This window comes from Fundulus heteroclitus, unplaced genomic scaffold, assembly GCF_011125445.2.
Source record: "Fundulus heteroclitus isolate FHET01 unplaced genomic scaffold, MU-UCD_Fhet_4.1 scaffold_80, whole genome shotgun sequence".
Lineage (NCBI taxonomy): Eukaryota > Metazoa > Chordata > Actinopteri > Cyprinodontiformes > Fundulidae > Fundulus > Fundulus heteroclitus.
In genome coordinates, this window is record NW_023397252.1 from 638659 (window position 1) to 657398 (window position 18740).

At 39.8% G+C, this 18740-nt stretch overlaps 1 protein-coding gene across 1 annotated transcript in view; it reads right to left on the minus strand.

The window, feature by feature from the left end:
- Positions 1–730: 730 nt before the first annotated feature.
- The window catches only part of LOC118562052 (NACHT, LRR and PYD domains-containing protein 12-like), a 31441-nt gene continuing 13431 nt past the window's right edge, over positions 731–18740 (minus strand). The window contains exons 6-10 of the mRNA XM_036134344.1: positions 15578–15751; positions 12891–13064; positions 10923–11096; positions 1395–1441; positions 731–1260 (exon numbers count right to left, since the gene is read on the minus strand). Coding sequence (XP_035990237.1) covers positions 731–1260; positions 1395–1441; positions 10923–11096; positions 12891–13064; positions 15578–15751 — 1099 coding nt within the window. The remainder of the gene's footprint in view (positions 1261–1394; positions 1442–10922; positions 11097–12890; positions 13065–15577; positions 15752–18740) is intronic.

The following is an 18740-nucleotide window of genomic DNA, read 5'->3' on the forward strand; positions in this document are numbered from 1 at the left end:
TTCTGTGCTTTTTTGTCTGTTTTGTTGTGTCTCTGCTCTGTCTTCTGTGACCCCCAGTCGGTCGAGGCAGAATACCGTTCATACTGAGCCCGGTTCTGCTGGAGGTTTTTCCTTCCCGTTAATAGGGTCTTTTTGTTTTACACTGTTGCTTTATGCTTGATTGGTAAAAGGGATTGCTGCAAAGCCACGACTCTCCCCGTGGCCTTACGCTTCTTCAGGAGGAGTGAATGCTGATTGTTATGACTTCGATGCAAATGACTGGGTTTCCTTAGACAGGACATTTTTTCTCCAATCTGTATCATCTGACCCAATCTGTGTAATCTGATTGAATTTGACTTTGTAAAGTGCCTTGAGATAACATGTTTCTTGAATTGGCACTATATAATAGATACTTTATTATCACAATGGAGAAATTCACTTCTGCATTCCACCCATTCCCTTGGGGAGCAGTGGGCTGCCATGTGTGGCGCCTAGGGAGCAATCTGGAATAAGGGTCTTGCTCAGGGACCCAGAGTGCAGGCTGTGGGGATTTAACCAGGTACTTGCATCCTTCTCAGAGCGCAAGCGCACTGCTCTAACCACTAGGCCACCACTCCCCCAATTGTATATAAATAAAATTGAAATGAATCCATGAATCTGAAAACGCGTTTCTGAGTGAAAGAGACAGACTGAACTATCTGTTCAAAAGGAAGAGGCTTTCTCTGTCAGGAGGAGACTCTTTAGACTCAACTTAGCACAAACAAACTGAGGAACCAGAACTGAGCCACAAAAACCCAATCCCAGGATGCAGAGGTTCAGTGAATGTGGTGTTGAAGGTGTGGAGGTGGATCAGTGAGTCAGAGGAGACTCTGTAGAAGGACAGAATACCAGCAGGACAGTCCACATACACTGCCGCTCTGTTAGAGATGGAGGAAGAGGGGATGGAGGTTTGTCTGTTATTGTGCCAGACAGAGTAACCATGATGATCAGAGCATCTCAGCCTCCAGGACTGATCATTCAGTCCAAACCAACAGTTTCTACTGTCTCCTTTCCTCCTGATTTTTCTGTAACTCACTGATATATCAACTCCTCCTCTCCACTTGACCTCCCAGTAACAGCGACCAGTCAGACCAGTTCTACACAGCAGCTGAGGATGATCAAATCTGTCTGGATGATCAGGATATGACTGAAGTTCCTCCACATATGTCACCTTCCTGTTGTCTTCAGACAGTTTGAGGTTTCTGTTCACTGTATTTGTGTCGATTGTGAGTTGGCAGGAATCTGATGGAGAGAACAAAGACAATCCAGCTGCAGTTATTGATCATTTTTGACTCCTGAATGAGTGATGGGATGGATTGAAGTTAGTTGCATGTGAGCTGCTTTGTTGTCATGAGTCAAATAAAAACTATACTTACACTTCCATGGACCCTGTGTCAAATATTGGACTCCAGTAGGCTCCACCCTGAAAGAAGGAGGGGGGGCAGACCGTCAGTCTCTTTCAGCAGCAAACATGGACATTACATGTCTGTCAGACACACATTGTCCTACACTGAGAAAAAATTTCTAATATTTGAACACATCCAACAATGTTGTAAAAATCCAGAGAAAGACAGAAGAGCTGAAAGCAGACAGACACCTGGCCTCCGATGATCATGTCAACAGAATCCGGAGGCAATCGGGTAATATCAACAGGTCAATCAAAAGAGAACACTGGACAAAACTCACCTAAGGCTCGTTAATGATCTAGCAGATTCTAGCAGGATGATGGAGGGTTACTTTAAGGAGGTGAACAGAGCAGAGTGCCAATTACAAGTGACAGGTGGAAATGATCAAAGGAAGGTGGAGACTGTTTTGAGTTTTGATTTTGGCAGAGGAAAAAAATGTTTTTTTTCTTTTCTTTTTTAAATTTCATTATTATTTCTTTTAGTTTTCTTTTTCTTTTATTTCTTTTATGTTTGTCATTTTAGAGGTAACACTGTGGTTAAAAAGTTTGTGACTGCTTTACCGTAATTTATTTTCAACCTAAGGAGCTTTCTTTGGAAAAAATGCTGGCGGAGTCCGTTTCTACTTTCAGAGATGAAGGCTGGGCTTCGTGGATGAGTGCTCTCACTGTAGGGACGGTGTTCAATTGATTGAAATTCAGGCTTGGGGCCATGAAAGGACAACTGGCGAGGGGGCAAAAACAACGGACTTGTGATCTCAAAGATTAGTTTTGGCACAACTTCCTGCATTTCACTTCAGATTTTCTTGTACTCAAAACATAAAATGCACATTACGAAATACATTGATGATTATGTAAGGGTAAAAAACTTTTAAGAAGCAACTTTAAGATTTAACAAGCTTTGTAAACGCATCATGCATGACAAAATAGGGAAGACCGTTAAGAAAATTATTTTGCACCAAAATAAATTTGCAACCTAATAAATTAAGTGGGCATCATATCAACAGTTACATTGAATAAATTAATTAATTACATTTCATTATATTAGCAGAGTAACCTGAACCTTTAAACTACCAGCTCATGCAAAGGAAAATGCGAACACCGCATTTAATGAGCATCTTAAAAATAATGGATAAGACTGCAAAATTAGCATAATGACTCCTACTAACTAACATAGGTAAATTGGTGATTAAAGCACCAGTGTACAACAGTTTACCTACAATATTTATGAAGATTTAATATCTCTCAACACGGACACAAATAACTCTTTTTTTTTTAACCAGATGTTTGTCATGAACCAGAGACAGGGGGACCCAGTATTCAACCAGACAAGCAGAGGTTAGGTTAAAGAAAATTTATTAACAAAATGCAAAAGCCAAAACGGGGATCAAGACAAAAATGGGAAGACTGCATCCAATAACCAAAAATAACAAAAAAGGCAGTCACAGACAAAACTATACGCAAAAACAGGGGACAGGCTAACTCAAATATCCAGAGGCAAACATGGTCAGAAGAACAGGCAAACAGAAAGCATTGAAAGCTGAACTTGACTCACCAACTGGGCACAGAAAAAACAAACAATGATGTGGCAGATTGCAGGGGCAGAGGCAGGTATAAGTAAGGGAGTGATCAGGTGAATGGAGTGAAACTAATTACTGACATGGGTGGAGCTAATCGGGAACAGGGCAGTGCTTGGGAGTAAACTGATGCCGATTGGATGGTGACTGGTGAAGGGGAGTGACAGGAAGACAAAAGAATGCTGGCAGGCAGGCATGGACTGGTAATCGGGCGTACCGGGCATTTTCCCGGTGGGCCGACATGCTGTTTGGGCCGGCAGACCCGACATGTATAATAATAATATGTATTATTATTATTATTATTATTATTATTATTATTATTATTTTATATATCGGCCTCATTATATTTGCATAATGCATGAAGAAAAATAAAATCAGCAGCGCAAGAGTCTGTTCCGATCATCCGGCCCTTACCACAGGCTACTGCAGCCCATTGGTTATCATCCCTGACAGTCTAAAGGGCTAGGCCAATCATAAAGTAGAAAAACACCTTCACGCTCCATGTGGAACTTTGTGCAGCGGTGTTCACAGTAGTAATGCATAAGAAACGCAAGGGAGGCGCAGAGAAACTGCGCGAAAAAAATAAACAAGTTCTTTAAACGGACGCTGCGAAATGTGTCAAACTGACTGACATGTTCCCAACAGCAGGCCCATCATCTGCTCCGGTGTCTGATGTAAAATATGGTGGTGGTGGTTGTAGTCAGTGACGTACGTGCGGTAGAGTTCATAGCTGGTGAGGCACTGATGTCATCAGTCAGATTTACTAATATATACACTCTACAGAATAGACTCATTGCAAAGTGCTGAAGGCGACTGATTGAGCCAAATTAATTCACCAAGAGACATGGACAAATATTGATTTGATGAAAAAATAAAAATAAATTATTTGTCATTTGACTGTAACAGTTTAAGTTATGATGGATTTCTGCATTTGTAACACATTCTAAAACTATAACCCACATTAAGCACATTTCATTACAGAAACAAAACATGAATAATTATCGCTGTCTTACCTCTACTTATAAATTAAGTCCATGCGCAGCTCTTTCTGCACAAAAATATCTTCATTTTCCAGTAAAAGTTCTCTTTATCTTCTTCAGTTTTAAAAGTCTCTCAGTCTCAATGGAGATCACTGCCAGGGAGGAAAGCCTTCCCTGATCAGTCCGGTTCCAGCTGTACATTTTGAGTCTTTTTAAGTGCTTTACTTGTTTAGCAAAACTCGCTAATAATACATCCATAACTTGCTGTCACTCTACAGTTTTGGATCAGGAGCGGTGCTCCTTGAGCGCCCCCTGCCTAGAGGCCAAGGAACTGCCGGCCTCACCTACAATCAGCTCTTTGCCTTTTATGTTCGCGCAGCAGCACAAAAACATGTTACCTGCACACAGTTTGATGACCAAAACACAATTCGTAATCCACATATATTAAATTGTGGAAAATCAGCTCATAACTGTTTAAACAATTGAATTTATGATCTAGAGACAGGAGGATGCATTCATAGAATGGAAGCCAGCGCAATGGGAATGGGATTGCCCAATCCCAGGGGAGGCCAAGCGCGCCTGTTTAGGAACCATGACAATGTGGTGGGCCAGTCTAATCCAAAATGCCAGGGCCGATTTTTTGTCCCAGTCCACCCCTGCTGGCAGGTGAACTGAACTTAGACTGGTGACAGAAATAGTCTGAGCAGGCCGGATAAACTTATAACCTAAAACAAAATCAAACACTAAGACAGAACCTAAAATAGAAACTGAACTTAAGGCAGGAGAGTGAAGTAATTGATCAAATAAACAAAAAACATAACCAAACCCAAATCATGACAACATCCTGAGGGGAAAAACACAAAACTGAGTTTAGCTAACTATTAACCTAGAGAGCTTTTAGATCAGGATAATTTAATAGTTATCCTCTTACATACAGAAAAGAAATAAGATTAATGTAATTAGATTAAATGATGGGGATATTTTGGATCTGGTCGGGATTGCAGAGGGCCTGTAATAATAAAAGGATAACAGCTTGAAGGTGATATCAGTGAATGAAGGTTTACTCTGAGTAACATCAAGCTGCAATGGCAACTAACATTGGAACTCTTGTTGTGCAACATCTTGGATGGGACATAAGGTGATATCCTTGGCTTACAATGAGAGACATTTCACACACAGGGGGGTGTGGAGACACCCAGGACAAGCTGCTGTGGTTTTCAATTCAATTTTCAATTCAATTTTATTTATATAGCGCCAAATCATGAAACATGTCATCGCAAGGCACTTTACAAAATCAAGTTCAATCATATTATACAGATTGGGTCAGATTATACAGATTGGTCAAAAATGTCCTATATAAGGAAACCAGTTGATTGCATCAAAGTCCCGACAAGCAGCATTCACTCCTGGGGAACCGTAGAGCCACAGGGAGAGTTGTCTGCATTGTACATGGCTTTGCTGCAATGCCTCATACTGAGCAAGCATGAAGCGACAGTGGGAAGAAAAACTCCCCATTAACGGGAAGGAAAACCTCCGGCAGAACCGGGCTCAGTATGAACGGCCATCTGCCTCGACCGACTGGGGTTACAGAAGACAGAGCAGAGACACAACAAGAGAGACAAAAAAGCACAGAAGCACACATTGATCTAGTAATCTGTTCTACATTAGATGGTAGTAGCGGGTGAGCCGTCTTCTCTGGATGATGTCACAGTTAACAGAACGCCAGACCAGGTGTACCTACTATGAAGAAAAAGAGAGAGAGCAAAAAGTTAAAAGCTGAAATGACGACAGTCATTTCAATGTAATACAATGCAAAACTGGAGAACAGTAGACTGAAGAACGGTAGAGTCAGTAGAGTGAGAAAATTAGACCCTGATGTCCTCCAGCAGCCTAGGCCTATCACAGCACAACTATAGAGATAGCTCAGGGTAACATGAGCCACTCTAACTATAAGCTTTGTCAAAAAGGAAAGTTTTAAGATTAGTCTTAAAAAATAGATAGGGTGTCTGCCTCACGGACCAAAACTGGGAGTTGGTTCCACAGGAGAGGAGCCTGATAGCTAAAGGATCTGCCTCCCATTCTACTTTTAGAGACTCTAGGAACCACCAGCAGACCTGCAGTCTGAGAGCGAAGTGCTCTGTTAGGAACATACGGGGTAATCAGAGCTCTGATATATGATGGAGCTTGATTATTAAGGGCTTTATACGTTAGAAGGAGAATTTTAAATTCTATTCTTGATTTAACAGGAAGCCAATGAAGGGAAGCTAAAATTGGAGAAATATGATCCCTCTTGTTGATTTTCATCAGAACTCTTGCCGCAGCATTTTGGATCAGCTGAAGACTTCGAACTGCATTTTGTGGACTTCCTGATAGTAAAGAATTACAATAGTCCAGCCTTGAAGTAACAAATGCATGGACTAGTTTTTCAGCATCACCCCTGGACAGAATGTTTCTAATTTTGGCGATATTCCGGAGGTGAAAAAAGGAAACTCTGGAAACCTGTTTAATATGGGATTTAAATGACATGTCTTGGTCGAAAACAACACCAAGATTTTTAACTTTATTACCAGAAGCAAAGTTAATGCCATCCAGATTAAGTGATTGATTAAGAACTTTATTTTTTGAAGACTCTGGCCCAAAGATCACAACTTCTGTCTTGTCAGAATTTAAATGCAGGAAATTTAAAGTCATCCAGCTTTTGATGTCATCAAGACATGACTGCAGTCGAAGTAACTGATTGGATTCATCAGGATTTATGGATACATATAGCTGAGTGTCATCAGCATAACAGTGGAAATTAATCCCATGCTGTCTGATAATTTTGCCAATCGGAAGCATATATATAGTAAATAGAATTGGTCCAAGGACTGAACCCTGTGGTACTCCGCAAGTGACCCTAGAGTTTGAGGAGGATTTATTATTAACATGGACAAACTGGAATCTGTCCGACAGATAAGATTTAAACCAGCCTAATGCTTTTCCCTTAATCCCTACATTAGTCTTTGTAGGAGAATATTGTGATCAACTGTATCAAATGCAGCACTGAGATCTAACAGGACAAGTATAGACACAAGTCCATTATCTGAGGCCATGAGAATATTATTGGTGACCTTCATCAGAGCTGTTTCAGTGCTATGATGAGCTCTAAAGCCTGACTGAAACTCCTCAAGTAGGTCATTACTTTGTAAATGTTCACATAGTTGATTAGCAACTACTTTCTCAAGAATTTTAGATAAGAAAAGAAGATTAGATATAGGTCTGTAATTTACTAACTCATCTTGATCAAGAGATGGTTTCTTAAGTAAAGGTTTAATAACAGCTACTTTAAAAGCCTGTGGTACATATCCATTTACCAAGGATAGATTAATCATGTCTAAAATAGGACCACTGATCAGAGGGAATACCTCCTTAAACAACTTGGTTGGGATTGGGTCTAACATACAGGTAGAAGGTTTAGATGAAGCTAAAATTTTAGATAGCTCAGAAGGCTCTACTGCTTTTAAACTGTTGTAAACTTGTCACAGGTTACCTGACACCTAACACTGACTGTATAGGGTTTTGGTTTTTTAGGGTTGCCAAAAAGACAAAGCATCAGAGAAAACCTGCTCTGTCCTGACCAGGTCGGCGCTCAAAACACATAAAACCAATAACCGAGGCCGAGGAAAAAAACACAAATAATCACATGTAAGGTTTGCTTTTAATTAGGATTAAAATATGGAACTAATTCTGTTTTGTTTAAGTAGCTTTGTTTGTTCAACAACGCTTCAATGTTTTCAAAAGAGCTCCTGTTCTCTACCTCTCCTGCTCGCTGCCTTGTTGTGAAGAACCTTGGCATTCCTAAACAGATACCAGCATAGTATAAATATTTTGTCTTCTCTGTGCAGATTTGCACATCATTTCTTGAGGCAACAGCACTTCCCTTAAGAGAGAGAGAGAGAGAGAGAGAGAAATGTTTGATGCAAGTCAAGCTGAAGTTGTTCCACAGAACTGCTTCCTGTCTCCTACGCCTACTTCTGAATATCAACCACATGCAGAGGTTTCCTTCTTCTCAGCCGGGTTTTCAAAATAAGACGGAAAATGACCTGAAACAAATATGTTGATGCAGAGAACTTTCCACTGTCAGACATTAAAAGTTAAGACATATATTGGATGCATTCTGTTAAGAATTACTGGAAAACTACTGCAAATACATTTGAACTTAATATTACTCCTTTAATTAATAATTAAATTGCAGAATTCTGGGAGCTAAATACTTGTGCACAGGAATATCTTGAAAGTGAAAGTGCGACTTTGACAGGAACACTAATTACACCTTGTTTCTGTTCCTGGAAAGAAGACAAAGACTTGTGTCTGTCAACCATCTTCATAAAGTATTTTATGCTCATTGCTTAAGCCAGAACTGAACATTCATTACCATCCAGCTCAGTAGTCCAGCCTGCAAGTGGAAACCAAGAAGAGGACTGAGGATGAAGAAGCTAGAGAATTCTGATTTCTTATTCCTCAACGGGAGGAGTTGCCTGAGAACCCTAAGCGTGATTAGATTAATTTCTGCCTTATGCACTGAATGGCCTGAAGGCTTTCTTAACTTTGCGTTCTTGACATTCAGACTCTTCTCATGTTTTGTTACTGTTTGTTTAACTGCTCTGTTCAACTGACTTAAATGTTTGATTTTCTGTGTTTTGACATCTACACTGTAATGTTGCAATATGTTGACTAATATGGTTTTATGGTAAAGAATGGGAACTGCTTCAGACACACATTAAGACCTACGGTTTATGCAATCTTTTGATTTGATATAGGAAGAACCAGGATCGGACTGGCTCTAAAGATCCTTTAATATTAGCTGGTGATGGTAACTCCTAGTTTCAATACAGGTTCTCCAAGCTCAGATTGGCCGAGAGTGAGATTTCACCTGAGGGTGTCATCAGTTTTTACCATTTTCTTAGAGGGGATGGATTTTTCTCATTGGATAGGCCCTGCCTGCCCTGTGATGCCTCCTACTGGTACTCCTGGGTTTTTAAGGTATGGAAGTGATGGATGATTGTCCATGAAATGGAGAGTGGAGGACCAAGTAGGAGGTTTTCGGGGTGGGGTTAGAGTAGACGGATCCGACCTTGGTTACTGAACAGGTTTAGCTAACCTAGTCTAATGTAAAATTAAAATAATGTGTACGTAGGAACATAAAACAGCCCTTTAATTTTCCTTGTGAGCCGTTCTTAGTGAGGAGAATATTACATAAACTGGGTAATGATCTCTGCCTGCAGACGAGTCTAATAAATCCTATTTTACAACCAGCTGAAATATTCCTGGACACTAGTGTTAAATCAAGGACTGATCGATTTCCTGGATGAACATCTGTTTTGCTCCATCTTCCATCATTCAACAGAATAAATTATTACCCTCTAAATGTTCTACCATTTTTCAATTTTCACCTGTTCTGTTTCCTCCCCATAATATTCCATGTGCACTAAAGTCACCACATATTACTGATTATTTCCACCTTTAATCTGCATTAACTGATTCAGATCTAAGATTTTCAAAGGATTATAATAATTAACTATAATTAATTAACCTAATTTACCACACTCGCATAACTGCACGTTTACACATTTGCACATATGCTTCAGACTGTTGAACTGCTGAAGCCACAAATGGACTCTGTACCACACGTGAATAACAAATTTTCCCCATTCCTTATGGTCCCAGAGACACCTGGGACCATAGTCAAATGCCTGGCAGGGACGAGAACAAGCAAAATCAAATCCTACCTGAAACTGCTGGCTAAGGATAAGCGCAAATACAATAAGGTTGTTATTCACGCTGGCGGTAATGACACCAGGTTATGCCAATCGCAGGTCACTAAAGTTGGTGTTGCTTCGGTGTGTAACTTTGCTAAAACAATGTCGGTCCCCTACCTGATCTGACCAGTGACAACATGTTTAGCCGCATGCCATTATTCAACCGCTGGTTGTCTAGGTGGTGTCCTGAAAACGACGTGGGCTACATTAATAACTGGAGAACTTTCTGGGGAAAACCTGGTCTGATCCAGAGAGACGGCATCCATCCCACTTTGGATGGTGCAGCTCTACTTTGTAGGAATCTGGCCAGATTTATTAGTTCTCCTAAATGCTGACAACCCAGGGTCCAGACCAGGAAGCAGAGCCATAGTTTAATACACCTCTCAGCAGCTTCTGCACTGTTACCCACCTATTATCTTATTGAGACGGTGTCTTTCCCACGGCCAAAACTGAATAGATCACAAACTGATCTAAAAAGGAACAAATCATAAAAATCTAATAAAAATCAATACAGCTCACCTTAAAACCAAAAAATAAAACAATTAAATGTGGTCTAATAAATATAAGGTCTCTCCCACCAAAGACTTTGTTAGTTAATGAATTGATTTCTGATAATCAGATTGATTTATTTTGTCTCACAGAAACCTGGCTACCAGAGGACTACATTAGTATAAATGAGTCAACTCCCTCCAATTATTTAAATTTCCACATTCCCAACAACCATCTTTTAGTCTGATTTATTAATTAGGGGGTGCTAAACACTGACAAGGTTATTACAGTGGGGGGTCGGTCGAGGCAGATGACCGTTCATACTGAGCCTGGTTCTGCTGGAGGTTTTTCTATCCCGTTAATGGGGAGTTTTCCTTTCCACTGTCGCTTCATGCTTGCTCAGTATGAGGGATTGCTGCAAAGCCATGGACAATGTAGATGACTCTCCCTGTGGCTCTACGGTTCTTCAGGAGGAGTGAATGCTTGTCCAGACTTTGATGCAATCAACTGGTTCCCTTATATAGGAATTTTTCAATTTGACTTTGTAAAGTGCCTTGAGATTACATATTTCATGAGCAGACTGAACTATCTGTTCAAAAGGGAGAGGCTTAAGGATGAACACTGTCAAGAAATAACACATGAACTGCTTCTTCCATACCTCAGAGCTTCAAGTCTCCAGTGTGGCTCCTTCAGTCCAGCTGACAGCAGCTTTATTCCTGAGTCTCCTGGATGATTATAGATCAGGTCCAACTCTTTCAGATGGGAGGGGTTGTAGCTCACAGCTGAGACCAGAGAAGCACAGCCTTCCTCTGAGATCAGACAGCCTGACAAGCTGCAGACACACAATCCAACACATGATGTTACCATGAGAAAGTAGTGTTCAAGAACTGCTGCTCAGCGGGGTTTAGTAAACATAAAATATAAATTAAACAGTATTTTCTTCTGTGAATAATGAAAATCTGATTTAATTTGTATATTGCCTTGAGATAACATGTTTTATGAATTGGCGATATATAAATAAAATTGAATTGAAAAGTAATATCTGACACATTTAAACAGATGAATCCTGACTAGAGCTTCAATGGGATGGAAACTGTGCAAACTGACATAAATTTTGGCCTAATTTTCAGATCATTTGAAGTGAGAACATCATACTTTTAAGCTTCCCTATATGGTCCATTTACAGAGTTGGTGTGTAATTTAAAAAAATACCAACGTTGAGCAGACCAGTGACCCACAGACCTCTGAGGATAAATAACCACAGCCTGGCCTAATGTTAAGACGGTCTGTAGTACCCCTTCTATCGGCCTGGTCATGTGTGAAATACCGCTGGTTCTGATGGTATTTTTTTTAATCGTTTTCATTTAGAAATTTCTTTTAAGAATAATTGATAAATTGTTAAAGAAATCTTTTTATTATTTTGTCACATTTAATGGCACACAAATGTATATTATTAGCTACTTTTTCAAGCAATTTTATATTATTAAGTAATACATAATGTATTACTGTATGGATTGTTAAATATATTTGTGTAAATATTTCAAATTTTAGGATGGAAACTGTAAATGTTGTACAGTGTCACAACTGCACAGTAGAAAGGCATTTCTATTTTTGAAAGATGAATAATGTCAAACTTACATTTCCATAATTTTTCGGGTTTCTGAATTTGAGGTTCATAGTTAAAATTAACACGTGTCATCTTTCCAGTGAGAGGAGCTGTGTCTGCAGGCAGTGAAGGTTTTAGTTCCATCATTTGTTTTGACTGCAGGTACAAGTTGGGCTAAAAACCTTTATATTGTTAATATTATATAGTGAAAAAATGTGTCAATGTTGAAAAATTCCAGCTATTAGAAACCATTTTCATATAATGTATAAAAAATGTATATTTAAATGTATATAAAAGTTACAATTCTGACCCATCTTTGGGATGTTGACAAATCTATCAGTGAACTAACGTTTTTAACAGGCATGGACAGAAATGTGGTTTCAACAGGATGGAAAACTGTTGAAACTGTTGCCTGTGCACGAATAATCTTTTCTGTCTTCTTTTGACAGGTTATGGTGGAACATGTAACTATATGTAATACAGTAAAAACTAATCTGATTGTTTTTAAATTAAATACTAAATTTAAATGTCATTTTGGGGCTTAATGCATCGTTTTAAAAAAAATCTAAATGTATTTTTTTTTTCATGAGATCCAGGGCTGTTTAAAAACACCCAGGGCTTCAGACTATTTTGGTAGAATAACATTTTTCTTTTTCACACTTTTTCAGCTTCCATCTCTGCTTTGATAGCTCTGCTTCATCTTTCTCTGTTCTCATCTCTCTGCTGCTCGCTCAAACAGCACACTGCATTTCAGGGATCATTTATGTGCTGAGACAGAATAGTCCGTTTTAGTAAATGGAAAGGGAGAAGTTATAAATTGTATAGATAGTGAAATATATGAATAGATTGTTACTGTATAAATTGGTAAATATGTGTGTAAATATTTAAACGTGTTCGACTTTTAATACTGTACAGTGTCAAAATTTATGAATAATGTCAATAAACTTATATTTCCATCAACTTTTTAGCAGGTAACGGACATCTGGTAATCTGGTTTCAACAGGATGGAGAACTTGTTACCTGAGAGTTTCCAGTTTGCAGTGTGGACTCTCCAGTCCAGCAGAGAGAAGCTTCACTCCTGAATCCTGCAGGTTGTTGTTACTCAGGTCCAGTTCTCTGAGACTGGAGGACTGGGAGCTGAGAACTGAGGACAGAGCTTCACAGCTTCTCTCTGAAAGGTTACAGCCATTCAGTCTGAGGAGACAGGGAGAAAAATGTGCTATTAAACAATTCATCAGAAATATTGTTTCTTTCTTTACAGTCACCAATATTCATCTTGGAAAGATTGATGGATCCGTCTGATTTTACATATCTTGTTGTTGCCTTTTGTTGTGAACTGGTTCATTATAAATAAACTACATTTACGTTCAATTTAGGATGCTGCGAAGAAGAAAAAGCGAGGAGGCTCAAAGAAACATTGTAAATGCAGATGAATTTAGTTAATGTCTCTAATTCATTCTGCAATACTGAGAACCATACAGTAGAGAAACATCTTCCTGTAGTCCTTCCCCTGGCCTCTACAGTTACAGAATCAGAGACGTGAGCTTACAGCGCTGAATAACAGATTAGCATCCTGGTCTGGAGGGAGCTGCCAATCAACGACCATGTGCTCCATTGAGCTCAATACTAAATGGGTGATGCTCCTCAGTCAGAAATGCTGCTGCTCTGATAGGAGGCATGGCTTTCTGCTTCTTCAAAGAGGGGAGCAAAAAGTGGATTAAGTATCTCCCCTAGTTGAAGAAAGACATGAACTAGAATTTTTATATTTTAATGTCATGGTATAGTGTTGGCCTGCCTGTCTCCCCATGAACTTGTCAGCACTTTCCACCTCTCATGCAGCCCAGCTCTCACTCCACCTCCTCGTTAGTTCCACCTGCCGTTCCTAATTATCCCAAACTCAGTTCACCTGCCATCCTAGATTAGAATTAAATTTTATTGTCATTGCACTGTCACAAGTACAACCACGAAATGCGGTGTCTCTGCTTTTAACCCATCCCCTAGGGGAGCAGTGGGCTGCCACTGTGCGGCACCAAGGAAGCATTCTGGGGTTAAGGGTCTTGCTCAGGGACCCAGAGTGCAGGCAGTGGGGATCAAACCAGGTACTTGCATCCTTCTCTGAGTGCAAGCACACTGCTCTAACCACTAGGCCAGCACTACTTAAGCTCCCTTCAGTCTGCTCTCCCCTGCCGGATTGTCATCATTCTTCATCCAAACCTTGTCCTGCCTCGTGCTTCTCACGTCTGCTAGTCAGAGCTCCCATTTTATTGTGTTTAGCTGCTTTATGATTAAATGTGCTGTTTAACTGAAATAGGAGACATATATTTTTCAAACCATGATGCAAATCCAGCTAGAAGCTCCCAGAGAGTGTTCCTGCTGTTCTCCATCCTAGCCAGAGCTTTTAGGTTTACCTGTAGCTCTGGTGAAAGTCCCTCTGCTCTCTGTTCTCGTGGTGGTGATGCTTTTTTAAGGAAACCTTCACCTCTGGTCTTGCTGGTTGAATAAATTATTAGCCCAGAATTAGCCCATTCTGAGTCGGCATTCAGGCTTAGAAAATACAGGCCTTATAAATCTTTTTAAATGTGACAACAGTGCCGCCTGCTGTTAGTCTGTACCTGTGGTCAGTAGAATATCTAGGAAGGGATTATCTCTGATCCTCAGAGCAACAGCTTCTGGCTTCTGTTCTTTCTCTCTTCGGATACTTTGACGTTGTTTTTCCTTCTCTCCAGCTTCTTGCTCCTTGCTCCCCACCTCCTCCTCTCCTGCTTCTTCTTGGTTTTGTCTTTTGTGCTCTCTCTTCATAGCAACCGAAGCTCAGGATCTCGTCAGCTGGTCTCTCAATGCTATTGATAAAATTCTTGCAACTGGAAGGCACAGAAAGGGGGATCCTGCATGTCCCGATGGGACTCATTTCACGGGATAAACCTTGGACCCATGGGGGAAGTGGTCTACGGTGTGTCTTTCGATTTTGTCAGTCGAGAAAGACGTATACATGTTTGGATTCATGATACTTGGATTTCTTCTTTTTGGCTTTGGAGGATTTCTGATGTATCAACAACTTCAGAGGCTGTTGGTGGCAAATATGGCCATGATCAAGCTGCCTTCAGCTTACAACGCGATCATTAAGGCAGTGAATGAGCAGAACAGTAAGTTGAATGAGCAGACCCATAAGCTGGATGTGCTTGAAAGCAGGCAGGCTACGGTGGTTGAACTCAAAGGTGAGATGGGATAAACTCTGGACGTGAAACACGAAAAAGCCCAGCAAATTTGGAATATTGGAACTGTGGAGCCAACAATGAAAAGACTCTTAAAGCTGACGAAAAAGTTGGTACAGCTTGTTCTCATAACAAATTGTGTATTTTAATTAGGCTTTCCCATCATCTAAAACTCCCCTGGATGTTATGGTGAGATGGCCCAGGACTACTCCCCCCACTCCCTCCTCTCCCGCGGGTATCTGTAGATACAATGAGGTGTGGCGCGAGTGATAAAAACTTTCCAATGTATCAAGGACACTTGCCTGCTGGACAGCCTTCGTGGACATACAAAACACCTTTGCCTCCAAATCTACAAAAAGACTACATTTATCACTAAAGGAGGCAGAGGAATAACTAAACATCTGACACAGAGAGCAGAAGATAGGGGGAGACTATCTTCTCCTATCTTCTGAGACAGAGAAGCGGATGGTTACAACAGGATGGATAACTTTGTACCTGAGAGTTTCCAGTTTGCAGTTTGGACTCTCAAGTCCAGCAGAGAGAAGCTTCACTCCTGAATCCTGCAGGTTGTTGTTACTCAGGTCCAGTTCTCTTAGACTGGAGGACTGGGAGCTGAGAACTGAGGACAGAGCTTCACAGCTTCTCTCTGAAAGGTTACAGCCATTCAGTCTGAGGAGACAGGGAGAAAAATCTGCTATTAAACAATTCATCAGAAATATTGTTTCTTTAGTCATCATTGTTCTCCTTGGAAAGATTGATGGATCTGTCTGATTTTACACATCTTTATGTTGCCTTTTATTGTGAACTGGTTTGTTATAAATAAATTACCTTCACACACAATTTAGGATGCTGAGATGGAGAAAAAACAAGGAGGCTCAGAGTAACTTTGTAAATAAAAACCACAACTTGCTTTTCAAGCACTTGCTGCCAAACGTGTAAAAATAACAGAAATGTTTGTGGCAGGGCCGTCAACAGCTGCCATGGCTGATGATGACGGTGGCGGTGACATCAGGTGTCCGTTCTTCGTACGTTGCTTAAAACATCCGAGATCAAATGACACATCCAAGATGATTTCATCCGGCTAATCCTGATCCGGCTAATTGGGTTCTTCCAACACACCTGTTGTTTACGATTAGTATGGCTGGATTAAGTTATCTGAGACAACTGCGCGTTCATGCGTTTGTTTAAAAGGGGAAATGTATCGATAGTAGAAACAATGATCAGCAGCACTGCTATTGGCTGTTCAGCATGGCCAAAGAACGCCCACAGTTTTTCTGGAAGGTTATGCAGAATTTGAGTCATTAATTAAAATGACAGGGAACACCCCAAAGTCTGCTTAAGCCAGGAGAGAGGACTGGCAAAAAGCAGCAGACAAATTAATGTGTAAATACTGTCCATGGTAGATGTTTCTATCACTTTCTACAGTATGAATTTTTGCATTTTAATAATCTCATATTTACTTTGTTCTTTTATATCAGAGCCTCCATGGGACCCACTAGAACATGGGAACAAGTAAAAGTGAAATACAAGAATATTCTACAAAATGGTAGCCTTTAATTATTATACTGTATTTTAAAAAAGCACTTGTTATGTCAAGAGATCCAAATTTCAGTGTAATTCCTTAGACACTGGAAGTAAAGGACACGTGCAAACTGGGAATTTTAACAAAAAAAAATCTTTATCCATAAAAAATTAAAACCTTCCTTTTCCAAGTCATCCACAGTTTACACGGTAAAACTGTATTGCTCCGTGTCTAGATAATCCATCCATAGTTTTTTCTAATACAACATACGGCTCGACAGGAAGCAAGCCTTTCAAAGTAAACTAAACTTCACAATAAAATGGCCCGAACAAATCTTCTTACTGAATATGATAAAAATAAAAAGCAAACTATCATACAAATAACTTAAATATTTTAGATTTATGGCTCCAACACCACTTTTTCTTCTTTAAAAGCCACAGTTAAATGATGTGTTTGTCTGTTTATAACAGCCACCAAGAAAAATCTCTCTACAATTACACTGTCGCGCTGCGCTAAAGGATCCTGTCTATTGCGCAATACGCGATTAAATCGAAAAACTCTGCAAATTATTCTTGCACCTTCCGCAACAGGTTGCTGTCGTAAAAATGGACATGGATACGACAGACTTCCCTATCTCCTCCGCGCATACAGTCGTGATCTAATCTTGTTTACATGAAATAAGCCTGCTCTGGAGCGAGGCTATGTAATGAGCAGGTTAAAGCAACCCAACAACTTGGTAAATCTGATAAAATGAAACAATGTACTGTACAGTAATCTTAGCTAATGTTCTAAGGCCAAGTTAGTCTGCATTGTAAATGCAGATGAATTTAGCTAATGTCCTTAACATAGATAGAAACAGAGGTACAGAGTCTATATCTATGGGCCTTACCACCAGCTGCTATTTCTAAGACGTTATTTACACTGACTGGATGTGGAAATAGTCAACAGGCATTCCTTCACTTGTCTGCAGAAGTTCTTTAGGGCAAAACTTCACTAGAATCCTTTCTCTTTGAGTTCAATGTTCATTCAGGAGTTCAGCTCTATTCTTTCTGACTGAGTGGGGAAACAATAGGAAGAATGCTGCTTGTAGATTAATTACTGTTATGGAGTGGTGGGGTCTAATTTTTTTTAAATCAATAAATGACACTTTTTGGAAGTACTTCAACTCCCACAAAAATTCAGCAAATTTACACAAACTCTGTCAAAGGTTCTGGCTTTAAGCTTTCTTCAAACTGGATCTAAAATATCAAAGATGAACAGGTGGTCCCGGAAGAACTCTAGTTCTGGTGATTAGATAGCTTTAATCTCATTAATAGAGTAAAGAATAGAAGCTGAGATAAAGAATAAAGCAGGGGTTTGTATCAGTGGGTGACTTTGCTGTTTTGGGGCCCCAGTGAGAGTTCAGTGAAGGGGCCCTCCTCCAGGTCTGCCCTGAGTGTTAAAGGTTCTGTAGGGCTGCTCCAAGTTTCATTCTTCAATACTGAGAACTAGACAGTAGAGAAACATCTTCCTGTAGTCCTTCCCCTGGCCTCTACAGTTACAGAATCAGAGACGTGAGCTTACAGCGCTGAATAACAGATTAGCATCCTGGTCTGGAGGGAGCTGCCAATCAACAACCATGTGCTCCATTGAGCTCAATACTAAATGGGTGATGCTCCTCAGTCAGAAATGCTGCTGTTCTGATAGGAGTGGCTTTCTGCTGCTTCAAGGAAGGGAGCAAAAAGTGGTTAAACTATCCCTCCATCTACCACCATTGAAGAAAGACATGAACTATAACTTTAAAATTTTGATACAAGAAAAATATTCATCATACTACAATTTGTCTTAGCCATATATACTTTGCTGTCAGTTATTGTCAGTCAAACACAGAAAGTTTAAAAAAGATTAAAAACAAGTAAAATTATTGTAAAATAGTTGATGTCAAGGATAAAAAAATTATCTATGTTTTACTGTCACTAACGGTGTATCCTTGTTTAATTACCTTAGCTTATAAAATATCAAATAATATACATATCACTCAGAAAAATAACAATCAAATAATTAATGGAACATTAGCTTTGATTAATTTGTTTTTGATCGTGCACCTTTTAACAACCCAGAGATGAATGTTTAGAATCAGCACAGAAAATATGGCAG